This window comes from Salarias fasciatus, chromosome 14 (assembly GCF_902148845.1).
Source record: "Salarias fasciatus chromosome 14, fSalaFa1.1, whole genome shotgun sequence".
Lineage (NCBI taxonomy): Eukaryota > Metazoa > Chordata > Actinopteri > Blenniiformes > Blenniidae > Salarias > Salarias fasciatus.
In genome coordinates this window covers 24,177,794-24,191,402 of record NC_043758.1, presented here as the reverse complement: position 1 = coordinate 24,191,402, position 13,609 = coordinate 24,177,794, and the positions used below count along the sequence as shown (strand labels likewise).

The 13,609-nt window shown below is 44.1% G+C and overlaps 1 protein-coding gene across 1 annotated transcript; it reads right to left on the bottom strand.

The window, feature by feature from the left end:
- Positions 1-459: 459 nt before the first annotated feature.
- fbxo46 (F-box protein 46) lies at positions 460-11,059 on the bottom strand. Its single transcript, XM_030108181.1, has 3 exons — positions 10,659-11,059; positions 3,009-3,608; positions 460-2,830 (listed from the first exon to the last, which is right to left on the bottom strand). Exons 2-3 carry the CDS (start codon positions 3,486-3,488, stop codon positions 1,013-1,015), a joined length of 2,298 nt encoding a protein of 765 aa, XP_029964041.1. The 5' UTR covers positions 3,489-3,608; positions 10,659-11,059; the 3' UTR covers positions 460-1,012.
- Between the last annotated feature and the right edge of the window lie 2,550 nt (positions 11,060-13,609).

The window sequence follows — 13,609 nt, the reverse complement described above, 5'->3', positions numbered from 1 at the left end:
TCAAGTTTCTCTTTTTAATCCCATTCAATCCCCCTGATCTTAATCAAGTCCATCCCATAATTCTCTGTAAACCAGAAAGTAATCAGTGGCTCCTCGTTATGGCTGGTCAGCAAGGTTAGGGTCCGCTCTGAAACAATGACAAGGGTCCCAAATCTCAGAGAGACTGGCTAGTATGCAGAGACAGTGCCTGTGATGGACTGATGGTATGGCTATTTCAGTATCAACATCAGCGACACAGGCAATGATTTCAGCAGCATCATCAGGGGACTGATCGACAGAGTACAACATCACAGCACATTCAGAAAAATAGAAACGTGAGGTGCAGGACAGGTACAAATGGCAATCTTGTACAACGGAAAATCAAGTTTGCTTTATACAATCACATTTCTATAGTAATGCTGAACATTCACCCACTGAAAAGTAATTTTTTTCCTTTTTTTTTTCTTTACATCTGTTGGACTCGGTACAGCTCATTCCTTGAAGCACCATTGTACAGCTAACATGGAGGTTTGTGGTACGACACAGAACGCAGAACAAGTATTGGGAATCGTAAGCAGGCTCTAGGGCATTACATTTCTATGCGTCACTTAATCAATGCTAATCTCAATCAAATACACTGCAAAGTTTTCACATGAATTACCTAACAACCATGTGCAGAGTTAGACAGACCCAGATGATTAAGAGGCAGAAAAGGGGGGGCTGAATGACAGCAAGAGGAGGGGACCCCAACCCTGGTATGCAAACTTTTAAAAGTAGCCACTCTGGAGCACAGTAGAGGAGAAGAGGAGATTCTTGAGGGCTTGAAAAAGAAAAAGGCAAGGAGAGTGATACACCTCTCTTCCTTCTTTACATCTGAACCTCCCTCCACTGAGGGCGAGGAGGAAAGAGGAGTGCTGGAGCAAAGAAAAACAAAAAAAAAAAAACTGTCCTGGAGTGCTGATTCCAACCTCGCACTGCTGAAGGAGGTGCGCAGGATGAGATGACGGTCGGTATGAGGCGTACTCTTTCCGCTCTACCTCGCCTCCTCCCTCCTGTCCTCCCTCTTGGTGCGGATCGGCTGAGAGCCATCGGCAGGCTGCTGGACCCAGTTGTTATCGTGGAGCCCGACACGGCAGCCCGGTGTGTCCTTGTCTGTGCGCCGGCAACACATCCAGTAGGAACGTCCATAAGGCAGGTCATGGTGGTAAGGTTTGGGGTGCCAACGGCACAAAGAAACGTCCCCGCGCTCATACTGTCGCTTGCACTGCTTGCAGGGGTCGTCCCTGTACAGAGGGTCTTGATTCCAGCGCGAGTCCACCGCTCGAACACCGTAGGTCTCAATCAAGACCTTGAAGTAGTGGCAGGTGCACTTGAGAGCTGCCAGGGAGCGCGTGGGCAGGTAGCTGAATATGTTGACCATGATGTGGTCGGGGAGCAGTAACATGTACTGTCGCGGTTCAAGGAGCCGCTGGATCTGAAAGCGAATCTCCAGGAAGTCGTGGGACACGTGGCGGTAGAGGCGACACAGTGAAGGGTCTGAACAGTCTTCCCCGACACCTGGAGAGTCCGGTTGAGTTGCCCGCTCCCCTGAGCCCACTGGCCCCCCTGTAACAGGACTGTTGTTGTTGGCACAGTCCAAAGAGCACATTCCTGACCCACTGCCAGTGCCTGATACTTTCACGTCCTCCTCCGGGCCCCGGGAGGGCTGAAGGAAGAACAGCTGTCCAGGAGGGGGATCATCTGATGAGGGGTCAGCAGAGCTTCCTACACTCCCACTGACTCCTGCACCAGTAGGCATAGCAAAACACACAGTCTCCTCCTGCACATTCTCTGTACTGTCCTTACCATAAAACACACATTGGTCCACGGCGCCCGTCACCACCACCTCCACGTGAAAACCAGTCACTCGCTCCCTTCCCACGCCTTTCTTCTCCGAGGAGGAGAGCTCCTGGGACGGGTCTGGGCTGCCGCAGGCGGGCCTGTCTGGGTGATGGTCTCCATCTGGTTTGGGGGTGGCAGTTGTTGCAGCAAGCAGCAGACTGCTGGGGTCCCTCGATGAGGGACTGACAAGCTGGTAGAGGTCACAGGTGATTTTCTCTTTAGCTCTGGCTGCTGCCTGATTCCCCCCGCCACCACAGCTCATGAACATACAGCGGGACCTGCCAGCCGGCTCCAGCTGAGACCGCGGGTCCAGGTTTGACACTCTGAAAGCTATTCTAACCTCGCCGTGACTGTGACTAGGGGGTGGAGGTGGTGTTACAGTGTCGGACTCGCCTCCTCTTCTACGTTCTCTTTCTCTGTCTCGACTACAAGAGTCTGTTCCAGAACTTGGGCCCAGATGGAGCCGGTTCTCCAGATTCTGGGACTCAAAGTGTGCGATGGCCTGGGCTACCCTGCATGACTCCTGCTGCTCCTCCAGCTCCTGGTCTGTCTGGATAGGGGAGGACGACTCCCCGGTCTCCTTGCAGGGCTGGCTATTCGAACGTTCTGACACATACACCACAGAGGAAGGGTCTGATACTGTGCCCCGCAGGAGAGTGTGCTGGTGGGGGGTAAGGCCCTGGCTCTGAGTGGTTGGAGGGGGCTGGTGGTGTTGGTTCCCGTGTACCGCCACAATTCCTTGCAAGGCCATGGCAGTCCTCTGTTCAACCAAGGCAACCATCTCTGCTACCGAAAGCAGGTCCGTTTCGTTCACCCCTCCGAGGTGTGGCTCATCGGGACTGGGCGGCGCAGGGGTGGAGTCTTGGTTTAGGTGCGACTCGGAGGCTTGGGAGCGTGTTGGAGGGTCGTAGGACGAGCATCGTCTTCGTCTTTTGGCTTTACTGCAGTCAGTTGCCCAATTACCTTTAACCTGATAACAAGAAATAATGATTGATTAAAATAATTGCTTTTGCTCAGAGTCAGCAGAGATCAGTCCCCACCCCTGCTTAATTAAGATGTTTCATAATGTATGAACAGTGAGCAGATGGGTAAATTGAGACAAAAGCCACTGCTGATTTTCGGGGGGGGGGGGGGGTTTGATTTCTTACCTTCATGGCGCTGGGTCTGGGCTGACCTGCTCCACTGAACTGATGAGCCACAAAGAAGGCAATCTTCTCCTTGGTGTTTCCTGGCTTGATGACGTACCAGGTGTCCAACAGCACACGGCCATCTTCCATCTGGGACCCCGAGGATGGCGGGGAAGGAGGAGCTGATGGGGGTTGAGGCGCCTGGCTCAGTGTCAAAGACGTGGAGTCAAGCTCCGGTTCCGGTGGAGTGTTTTCCAAGCCCACGTCCTCCACTTCTCCATTCTCCTCCTGCACCCCCACTATCATCCCGACATCTTCACTTCCATCCGCCGCCCTTCTGGCACCAGGAGAGGGCTCAGCTTTGCAGATAGCCGGGGACCCCGCCCTGCCACTGCCTCCGCTGCTGCCCCCCGACGCTGGAGTGCGAGGTTTGTTCTGAGAGTAGGTGCCAAAAGGGCGTGGGCACCACAGCCGAATGTGGGAGAAGGTGTCTCGATCCATCAGGACCGTGGCATTTCGGCTTCTACGCTGGCCAGCAAACACCAGGAGCTCTCATCGTTGGCTCCCTATCCTGGTGCCAACCTGACAGGCACTATCACCAATCCCGCCACTGGAGACAACCTGCAGTGACAGGACAGAGACAGGAGGCAAAGGTGGAGGAGATGTGAGACAGAAAGAAAGACAAAAACATCCCATGATTACAACGTTGTTCAGTATCTCGAATATTACAATGCTCATCAGTGGTAGAATTTACAGATAATCAATGGCCAGTTGTGGCAGCATTGACCAGTTGCCTGGAGGTATTTGGACAGAGTGGTGGCTCTGTGTGCCAGCAGCTCATCCACTGGACTGCAGAGAGCGAACAGCACAGCCATCGTAATACCATCTAAACTAATCACTCCTGACCCGTCTCCCACTTTGGACAAATTCAATTAGCAGTTACATTCACTACAGCGTACCAAGATCATGTCTCCCACTTTGGAGGCTCCAAATCATATTAGAAGGATTCCATTTCAGGTTTGGGGTCTGAAGCCTGCATGTGAAAGGGATAAAAGATGGAACACAAAAGCACCAAATGGACTCTCCCCCCTCTCTCTCTCTATCCCTGTGTGTGTGTGTGTGTGTGTGTGTGTGTGTACTCCTCTCTGCATCTCAGTGCTTCAAAGAGGGCTTGCTAAATAAGAGGCAACACAGGAGGAGCATGCAGGCATATGCTGGACCTATTTTTAGAAAACAGCAGGGGGTGGGGGGGTAATAGTGAAACTGCTGTAGCTGTCCTCCCTGTCCTCACCACTTTCTCCCTGCCAAAGAGCCCACACTACAGGCTGGGAGGGAAAGCCTTTAGTCCACCCAGAATGCTTTGCTTCTGCTGCTATGCCAGCCGCAGGGGCTGCCAGGAACGTGCCGGCACGCTTAAGGAGAAGAACAAGTGGTGATGGAGCAACATGTTGGGCTGGCGGGGGATATGAATGTCTCCTCTGCTTCTGAGAACAGCTTGGACTCACACCTCTGCTGCTTCCCGCAGTAAGAACACGCATTCAGGGATACCTGTCATGCAGTGCGTGTGTGACCCGCTGTACAGGATCAAACAGAAATGTTTTCTTTATCTGCAACAATGTTTAATACAAGATCATTATTTAGCCCAGAGGATATGATGGCATTATTCAAAACTGATCCCGACCACTTTCAACTATTTGAAAACTGCATATAAAAAGAAAAAACTTAAAAGTTGCATCATGCTGTAATGACATTCATTCCCCAAATAATTAACCTTTTTTAGAATAAAATGGAGCTACAATACCACTACAGTCAAACAAGCTGTTTGACAAATACAGAAACAATGATATTCAGAAAATGATCTTTAATTGAGAATGATTAAACCATGACACAATTGATTTTGAATAGGTAAAAATAGCTGCATGTGATTTCCGAAATTTGTTACCTGAACAGTGTTTTACTGAATTTTCTCATTTTACCTGTATTGTTTCACTATAAGGAGATAAAAGTTTCAAAGTATTGTCAAGTCACTTTTATTTATATAGTACATTTATAGATGGCTTAGCCATGCCACAGTGCTTCACAAAGTGCAAACAATAAAAGCAATCAAAGAGGCGAAAAGTCAAAATTAAACAATCATTAAAACACATCTCGAATTCAAACACAAAAACACACAAAAAAAAAAACAAAAACTATCGGGTCATTGTGGAATTGAGATTGTTATTTAAACTTAATTTTTTTAACACCCTGCTTAAGCGATTAAACCATCTGTACTATAGAATATTTGAACAGGACAATCTTGGTAATAAATTAACTCAAGAAGAAAAAAATGAACACAAAACAGCTGTTTCTTTCTCATGAGCAGAACTTTAAGAATGTGTTAAAATACAAAAACACAGACACACAAAAAAAATCTAACTTCTGTGATAAAACTGTTTCACTAGAGTTTGCAAACAACATATCACACCGACAAGAAATTCTTGAAACTGCAGACATATTTTGGACAGATGAAAAACAATTGGAAAGAAACTCATCTCATGAAAATCCTCAAAACCTTTTCCCATAAATGATGACAACATTTGAGAGGCCTCTGTGTTTGGGTGTGGTGCATCTCGTCACATGTTTGGGTCCAGTTACACATTCAACCACAGAGAAAACACCCTGCTACAGCTTCATCGCTATCATATCAACTCTGGACCGAACTTTCTTGAGAAGATTTCATCTCGCAAAAGTAGTACAGTTAGGCAGTACTTTCATCCAATTGGGAAAAAAAAAAAAAATTAAAAGAAGGCAGCAAGCACACCGTGTCGAAACAAAACGGCATAATTACTTTACTGCGGCAATGCACAGGCACACTCAACTCAACCATATAGATAGGAACTTGCATTGACTGGAAATGGCCACCCTGGGGCCAATTTGTTATCGCCTCTCCTGGGAGTCTGGATCCTGCTCAGTCTGAGACGACAACGCAGCTCATTTCCACAACAATGTCACGAGATCTGCTTCAATTTAACTTAATTGAAAGTAAAGGCTTCATGTGTTAAGGGCTAACCTCCAGAGAAAGTGAGTGAAGTGTTCAGAGGTCCCCGATGTTCCCTGACATCAATCTTCTTTCAGATTAATCACAATCGATTTCTGCTCAGTCTGCAGGGACATCCCCAGTGTTAACCAAGTTACCACTACGCAACAAGAGAAATGGTGGTCGTACATGCAGTGTTATCCAGCTTGCTGTGAATAAGTGCATTTAAACAAACCCCCGTCGACTCATATCAGCATAATACATGCAGATACTGCAGCACTTGATAATCTAACAGTATATAGAATAGTAGCTGCTGCTGCTGCTAAACACACTCAGGGCAATTAATTATAATTTACCCAAAAACAGTGATCCCACCCAGTTTAAGAGAACAACCTCAGACGATCTACGTCAACATTTAAGATAAAGGCTTCAAGAAGTTACACGTTGTGATATGTTGAACTTGAAAACACAGTTGAGGAATATAACCGCTAACCTACCGAGCGCTCCAGCAGTACTTAGAACAGGATGTTTTTCAAGTCTGTCCTTAAAGGATTCAAATGGTATCTTATAAAACAGTATTTTCAGGCACAATGTTGAAAGGGTTCAAAGCATCTCCAGTCTTAGCAAGTTACCTCTTATGCTTTTTTGGCGACACACACCGTTATCCAGCTTGCCATGGAAAAAAACACAGATATGAGTGGACATAGGGTGTGTTTCCGTGCACAATACATGCTGATACTGCAGCACTTGACAATCTGACAGTGCTTCACATGATGAATGCGGCTCTTCAAACACCGTGGTTACATAATAATGCTGATCAAAGAGTCTATTTAGCAAATGCTGGAAATGTTTGTTTAAGACACGTTCTCCCCATGCTCGTACAGCACAGTAGCCTGCTTTGCACTTTAGTTACAGGACTCTTAAAGCAGGTCACTTGTTGTCTTCCATCTAACACACTGGATGGGTGGTGCTTCAAACATTAGGACTAATGGAGCAGCTGAGAGAGGTGCAAAAAGCAAACACCACCCACACGTTGTAGTGAACCAATTCAAATCCTTCCTCTATAATCACACAGAAGCAACCCCACTAAGAGCTAACAGATTATACCACTGAGAAGAAAAAAAAAGCCAGTGTACCTTTTTAACTGCGCTCTCTCTCTGTGACCCCTCATGACTGTTTTTTAACTGCCTTTATCCTCTCGCTCCTTCGCATCCACTCCTTTTCTATCCTTCATCCCACTGCATCACACGATCCATCTCTCATACCAGATAGGATAATATAAAAGGAGAGGCCAGGAGAGGGACCGCCTGCTCACTGCAGCACTTCCTTCGAGTTCACGTCTGTCTGTAACAGCGACGTTAACGCATGTAAGAAGGATAAAGCCACCAGTGTTTTGTGATCGTCTTCTATCTGAATGAAACAGAGGAAAATTTTAAAGATCTGCTCTTGTTTCTCCTCCGTTGTAAACTGACACTGGCAAACAACAAAATTGTGCAATGCAGGCAAAATCCTGGCAAAGAGTGAGATATCCCGAGCCAGGTCTCCTCTGTTCTTTCCTCCACTCTGTTTTACTTACAATATAACGAGTTTCAGTAAAGATCAAGGGAAAACTCAGCTGATGCCGGAAAGCTTGCCGTCTCTGGTGTCAGAAGACAGAACAAGCAAACAACAGTGCAGAAATGCCAAAATGTTCATCAACACAAATTGCTATTTTTGGCTGCTTCACTGAGACGGTTCATGAAATTCATTCCGACAACAACAGTCAGAAAACAAATCAATGACAACTCTTTCACTGTGGGATCGACTCACATGGCATGAAAGACAAGCATCGGGGGTAGATGTGGAGGTTACGAAACATCTTAAAAATACAGTGTGACAAGAAATACTGTGTGGAATCTAATCTACAATTATAGGCTCCACAGGACTACTTCCTTTAATAGGGGTCATACCAGAAAGTGATTGCAACTTTCACTGTAGTCCTGAAAAGTTTTATTCAGATGCTACACTTGAAATATAACAGTATTGACTCATCTGTGCCCCTTTCATGAATATGTATTTCCAAAAAAGTTTCAGGACATAGATGATTATTCATCGTTTCAGCATTTTGCTTTTCTCCTCCAACAGTCAAAAGTCCACAGAGATAATGTCATCAGCTACTACAGGTTTCACTCACAAGACAGAGGAATAAATCAGCAACAGGACAATTAGACATCCTGGTAAGAGGCAAAGTCATGCAGTAATCCAACATCTGATCCCATCAAGTTTCACATCTCTGTATTGCTGCACATGCTTGTTTTATGTTGTTGTTTCCTCTGTGTTTGAAAGTTTCTGCAAATAAAGACCTGCATTTGGTTTTAAGCTTTCTCCAGCACACTAATCCTTCAAATCCCGTCCAAGCACAGTGGCAGCCAGTGACACCACAGCAGCACGACAGAGCAGTGCAGCACTGCAGCGGGAGGGACCGAGCGTCATCTGACAGACACAGAATATATATTACCACTTAGTAGTAAACCATGCTGCTGGGTAAATCCAGGTACAACTCGACAAGAATGTGAATCCTGTGAAAACACAGGCTCTTCTGAGAATGTACCATCTGTTTATAATCCATTCAAGTGCAGTGGCTGAAGTGGTTGGCACTGTTGTCTTGTCAAAAGGAAGACCAGAGTTTGAATCCAGACCAAGGTCACTGTATGAGGTTATGTTTTCCATATGTTTGTGTGTGTTTTCTTCAGGCAGTCCAGATTCCCCCAACAACTGAAAAACATGTTAGTTACATGAAGCTGCGACTCTAAACTTGTGACTTGGCTGTAGGTGTGAATCTATGTGTGGGTGATTGTGTCACCCTGTGATAGACTCGTGATTCGTCAAGTGTGTGCCCAACCTTTCACCGGGCATGATGCGGGTATAAAAGTAGGATGAGTAAAGGAATGCTTGTCCCAACTGTAAAATAGGTCTTGATATACAAATGATTTACTCACTGTTAGGTGAGAACATAATGTAACAATTCAATTCTACAGTAAAAATGTGATGTGGACATTAGTCATCACATACAGTCCACAACACAGAGATAATATGAAGGTAGTGAAAGATGACCATCTCTGTGGAATCAGAAAGACATTTGAAGTTTGCTGAATTGCATGAGACATTAATTTCTGCCAGACAGAGTCATTTCCCTACACAAATTGAAAGCCTGTTCACATGCACATTCACCAGGATGGTGCTTTCTCCATAGTAGGTGGATGTAGTCCAGGACAGAGTGTACTACACCCTAATTAAATGGTCGTTTAAGGTTTAACAAGGGTTGTTCGCAAACGGTGCATTGATTTCAAAACCCATTGCGTCAAAGTTTTTGTTGTTTTCCCGAAAGACGTGTCAGTTCATTGATGTAATGATATCCTCAGATTAGCAAAAGACAAAAGGTCAGTTCAATAACTGCACTGAGGGGCTTACAAAGTGACCCTCTACCTCTCCTGGACTGTTTTTGCACAACATTACAGCCAGACTGCAAAAATAACAAAGGATGACCGAATGCCAAAAAAATCTTAGCTCAATCTCCTTCTCTGCATGTGTCTGTGGAGACAACAGACGCACAGCCAGCAGGCCAGCTCTGCTGCAAACTGTCAACAGAATAATAGAGCTGAGTGCATTACTCCAGCAGTCTGCCCAGGACATTACTTGAGAGCAGCCTCTCTGTTAGGACACCTAGGAAGAGTGGCTAGCTAGCCTTCAGGGCTCCTTGGAGTGTGTGTGTGTGTGTGTGTGTGTGTGTGTGTGTGTGTGTATGTGTGTATTCACGAGCCACTACATGTGTGTGCTGTAATATCTCAAGTTGGACTCTGATACAGGCTTTGGTAACAATCACTAAATACATTTGAATCAATAAAAAGTAATGCAATATAAAAGGAGGAAAGTCAGATTTTTTTCTCACAGTACTACAATAAAGTGGGATACCTACACACAAAATATTTCCTGTAAATCTTATGAGCAGGAATCAGCAGGTGATCCAATGTTAGACTAGTAATACTAGGATGACAACTACGTTTAGTCATTCTTCAGAATACTTTGGTTTTATCTTATTGAAGATCAAAGCAAAAAAACCTCTTAGGCTTCAGTAAGTGTGTAGCTCAGATTATACCGTTTCAGGCCTGCAGGTCACTTAACCTTTACTTTTCTGTGTTGTTGTAGACAAGCTATAAACCTTCTTTACGGGTTGTAATTATCCCAAACACTCCTGTGCCATCCAACAAGTGTTATCTCACTACAAACACAACAAATAGCGACGGATCAAGTGTGTAAATTACACTCCGAACAGTCGGATTTAAATGTCTTTGGCCAACCAGGAGCTAGTTTAACCAACTAGCAAACAGTTAGCATACAGAGCGACGTACAAATAGTGACCAAGTCTGACATAATGCATCTCCAATCCAGTGATATTCAACCATAAATAATGTCACGCCCCGACTATTGCACCAGCTAAAAACTTTGACCGTTCAGTTTATTCCTGAATAATAACACGGAAGAGACGGGTCCGAGACGAGCTAACTAGCCTGCTCGCGGTGTAGCAACAACTTACCTGCATAAAAACATGACAGCGTCGGCTAACAGGCTAGGACCTGAAAAACACCCACAACCTCACGTTTCATGGTCCGACTTACCCCGGTGGTGTTAATCTCCACAGACAGCTCGATGACAAGTGCCCCCTGGCTTTTATTCCGCTAAAACCAAACAGGTCCGTGTGCTCGGATGCAGGTGACACGAGTTAACTATCCGCGTCCACGTAGCTGGAGCTAGCAGCTGCTCCGGCTAATGTCGTCCCATTATCTGCCCCGTCTGCTGGCGCCCGCTGTCGCGGCTCTGTGTCAGCTCTCCGGACGCGCTCTGTCTCACTGTGCGCCTTGTTAGGACTCCCAGCGGCCGCTCTCTCGCTATCTATTTAGACGTGACACAGGCTTTTACGGTATGTTCTCGGGGATACCAAAATAATCAGTGTCAGAACGGCGAGAGGAGGAGGAGGAAGGCCATCTTGTTGACAAGCAGCTGCATAAGGCCCGCAGCCAATGGCGGCGCAGAGTCGGTGGTGTGCCCATATATGGAGTCCATGCAGCTCCCGCCCTCTACTGCCCCATCTGTACCCCCCCCCGCCACACACACACACACACACACACACACACACACACACACACACACACACACACACACACACACACACACACACAGAACATTTAAAACACTAAAAGGTCACTGTGTCAAAGACAGGTGCAAACATCCATTCATCTTTCTCCTTCTCATCCATGCACTCCATATTGTAAGATCCATCATCAATATTTCACACTTATTTATCAACAATTAAAATGCTCTCTGGTCTTACTTCTGGTCTATAAAGCATTAAATGGTCTTAAACCGAAATACATCTCAGATTTATTTGTGGAATATGAAACGTCCAGACCCCCGAAGTCCTCAGGAAGAGGTTTAGTAGCTCTAGACTTTTTACAGATTCCTTAATTGCCTTCTTTTTATTTATTTCCTTTATTTCTTTGTATTTAATTGGCTTGTGTCTGATTGGTGGTATATAAATAAATTTCTTTTGCCATCTACCATAATCACATCTCTTTCATCACCTGCAACTTTATGCTGTCCACTAATATCTTGACACCGTCAACGGCTTTTTTGCAAATATTTGTGGAAATTTGAAACATTAAGCAGGGGTCTCAAACTCAAGCTCAGCTGGGGCCCTTTCTGGGGCACATTTATTTCTGAAAATGTTTTCTTTTATCTAAGGTATTGCATAATGCTACAAAACAGAAAACAACTGGTGCTGATCTTTAATATGAATTCTTAAATTTCTAATTGGAGACTTTAAAGCACGACTAATTAAATGATAAGAAATAAAAACAACTTTACAAATTTTGCTTTGTTGTTTTGTTTTTCTCACAAAATACTGGATTAGTGAGGAGTATATACCCACGGTGGAGATTTGTACATGGTATTATGCCCAAAAGACAAGTTACATGTTCTTCACTCTCCTATTCTTTCACACTTTACCCATACATACCCACTATTATACATACGTCATACATACCCTGTATGACAAGACCAATGCCTATCCTGATCAACAAAACAACTACTTAACCTTTATTTATTAACCTGTATTTCCATCAGTTTACTGTTATTATTTCAGAAGAAAAGAAAGTATCCCTCATTGTTGGTGACACTGAAATCTTGGAACACTTCTTGTTGCATTAACAGTTTTCCATAGGGGATTTTTCATGTTTAATTTTCCAAAGATTTAAAGGTTTTTTTTTAATAAACTGAAAATAGAAGATTGTTCAGGCATATTGTTATTCATCTCAAACAGGCTGTAGGAAAAAGCTCCAAACCCTGCAGAAGTCCAGCAGAGGGCCAAATGTTATAACTCAGCCTTTCCTGCAATTACTGTTTCTTTTGACAGTACAAAAAGAGCATCAGTATCTGTTGTTTTTTAACCTATAATCTGATTAATTTAATGCAGACAACATTGTTTTGCCGCTGTTTGATTAAGCTGACCATGCAAGTCATTAATTTACCGTCTAATTGTCACTCTGGGGTCAGAGATGTAGCAGGAATTGAAAAGTGATGGGTGATTTGATGACAAAAGACTTTTATCCACTACCACACAATCAGTTAAAATTAACATTTAGTATCTGTGTGATTAAATCTCACCTATGAAATATTGGATGTCAACATTTCCTGTATTATGAAGTTTCACATAAAGGATCATTAGTAATCGACAGTTTGTTGATAATAATAATAATAATAATAATAATAATAATAATAATGCCAATCATCTTGTGCATATTTCTGGTGTTTCATCAATCATGTTTTATTACTCTGTTATCCATCAGTGTGGAATTCAACTCTTTGGAAAAGAGAAAAAAATCACTTATAAGAGCAGAACTGTGAATGTAGCCACCCACCCACACACACGTACACCATAGACACATCATTTGAATTAGTGAGTCATTACTGGTGTTTCGAAGCGATCTGATAAAGTCACTAACAACAATAAAACACATTTTTTTCCCGTTTCATGATGCACAGTAACCACAGGAATAATCTGGTTGTCATGGCAGCATCATTTCCAGTGGACCTTTCACTTATTACAGTTGGTACATTGTATATTTGCATATTAACGCACAACAATAAAAAGACATTTCCTTCCATCTTTGTCATGTACAAAAACTATTGTATTACCTGTCAATAGGCCTATACTGTATTTGGAGAAATGACTTTGTGAGTCGTGCTGGACAGTAACAAGATCTGACAAATTTTTACAGTTTTATGGGATAATGTAAAACCATATAAAAATTATCATACAAAGGGGGCTGTGTAGTGTAAAGATGTTGTCGCACACAGGGAGATCATGCAAGCCCCACAGACAGACTCCAGGCCAGAAACAAATCTTGAGACAAGAGTACTGATCTAGAGACCAGTAGTAGATCAGATGTAGATGTAGGTGTTTTATTTCAGTATTCAATATGAGTTTTGCTTACAACCAATACTTTTGGAAAAACCAAAACAAATTTTGTGTACAAAAGGTTTCTCTCCTAAAACATAATCTCTCATATGA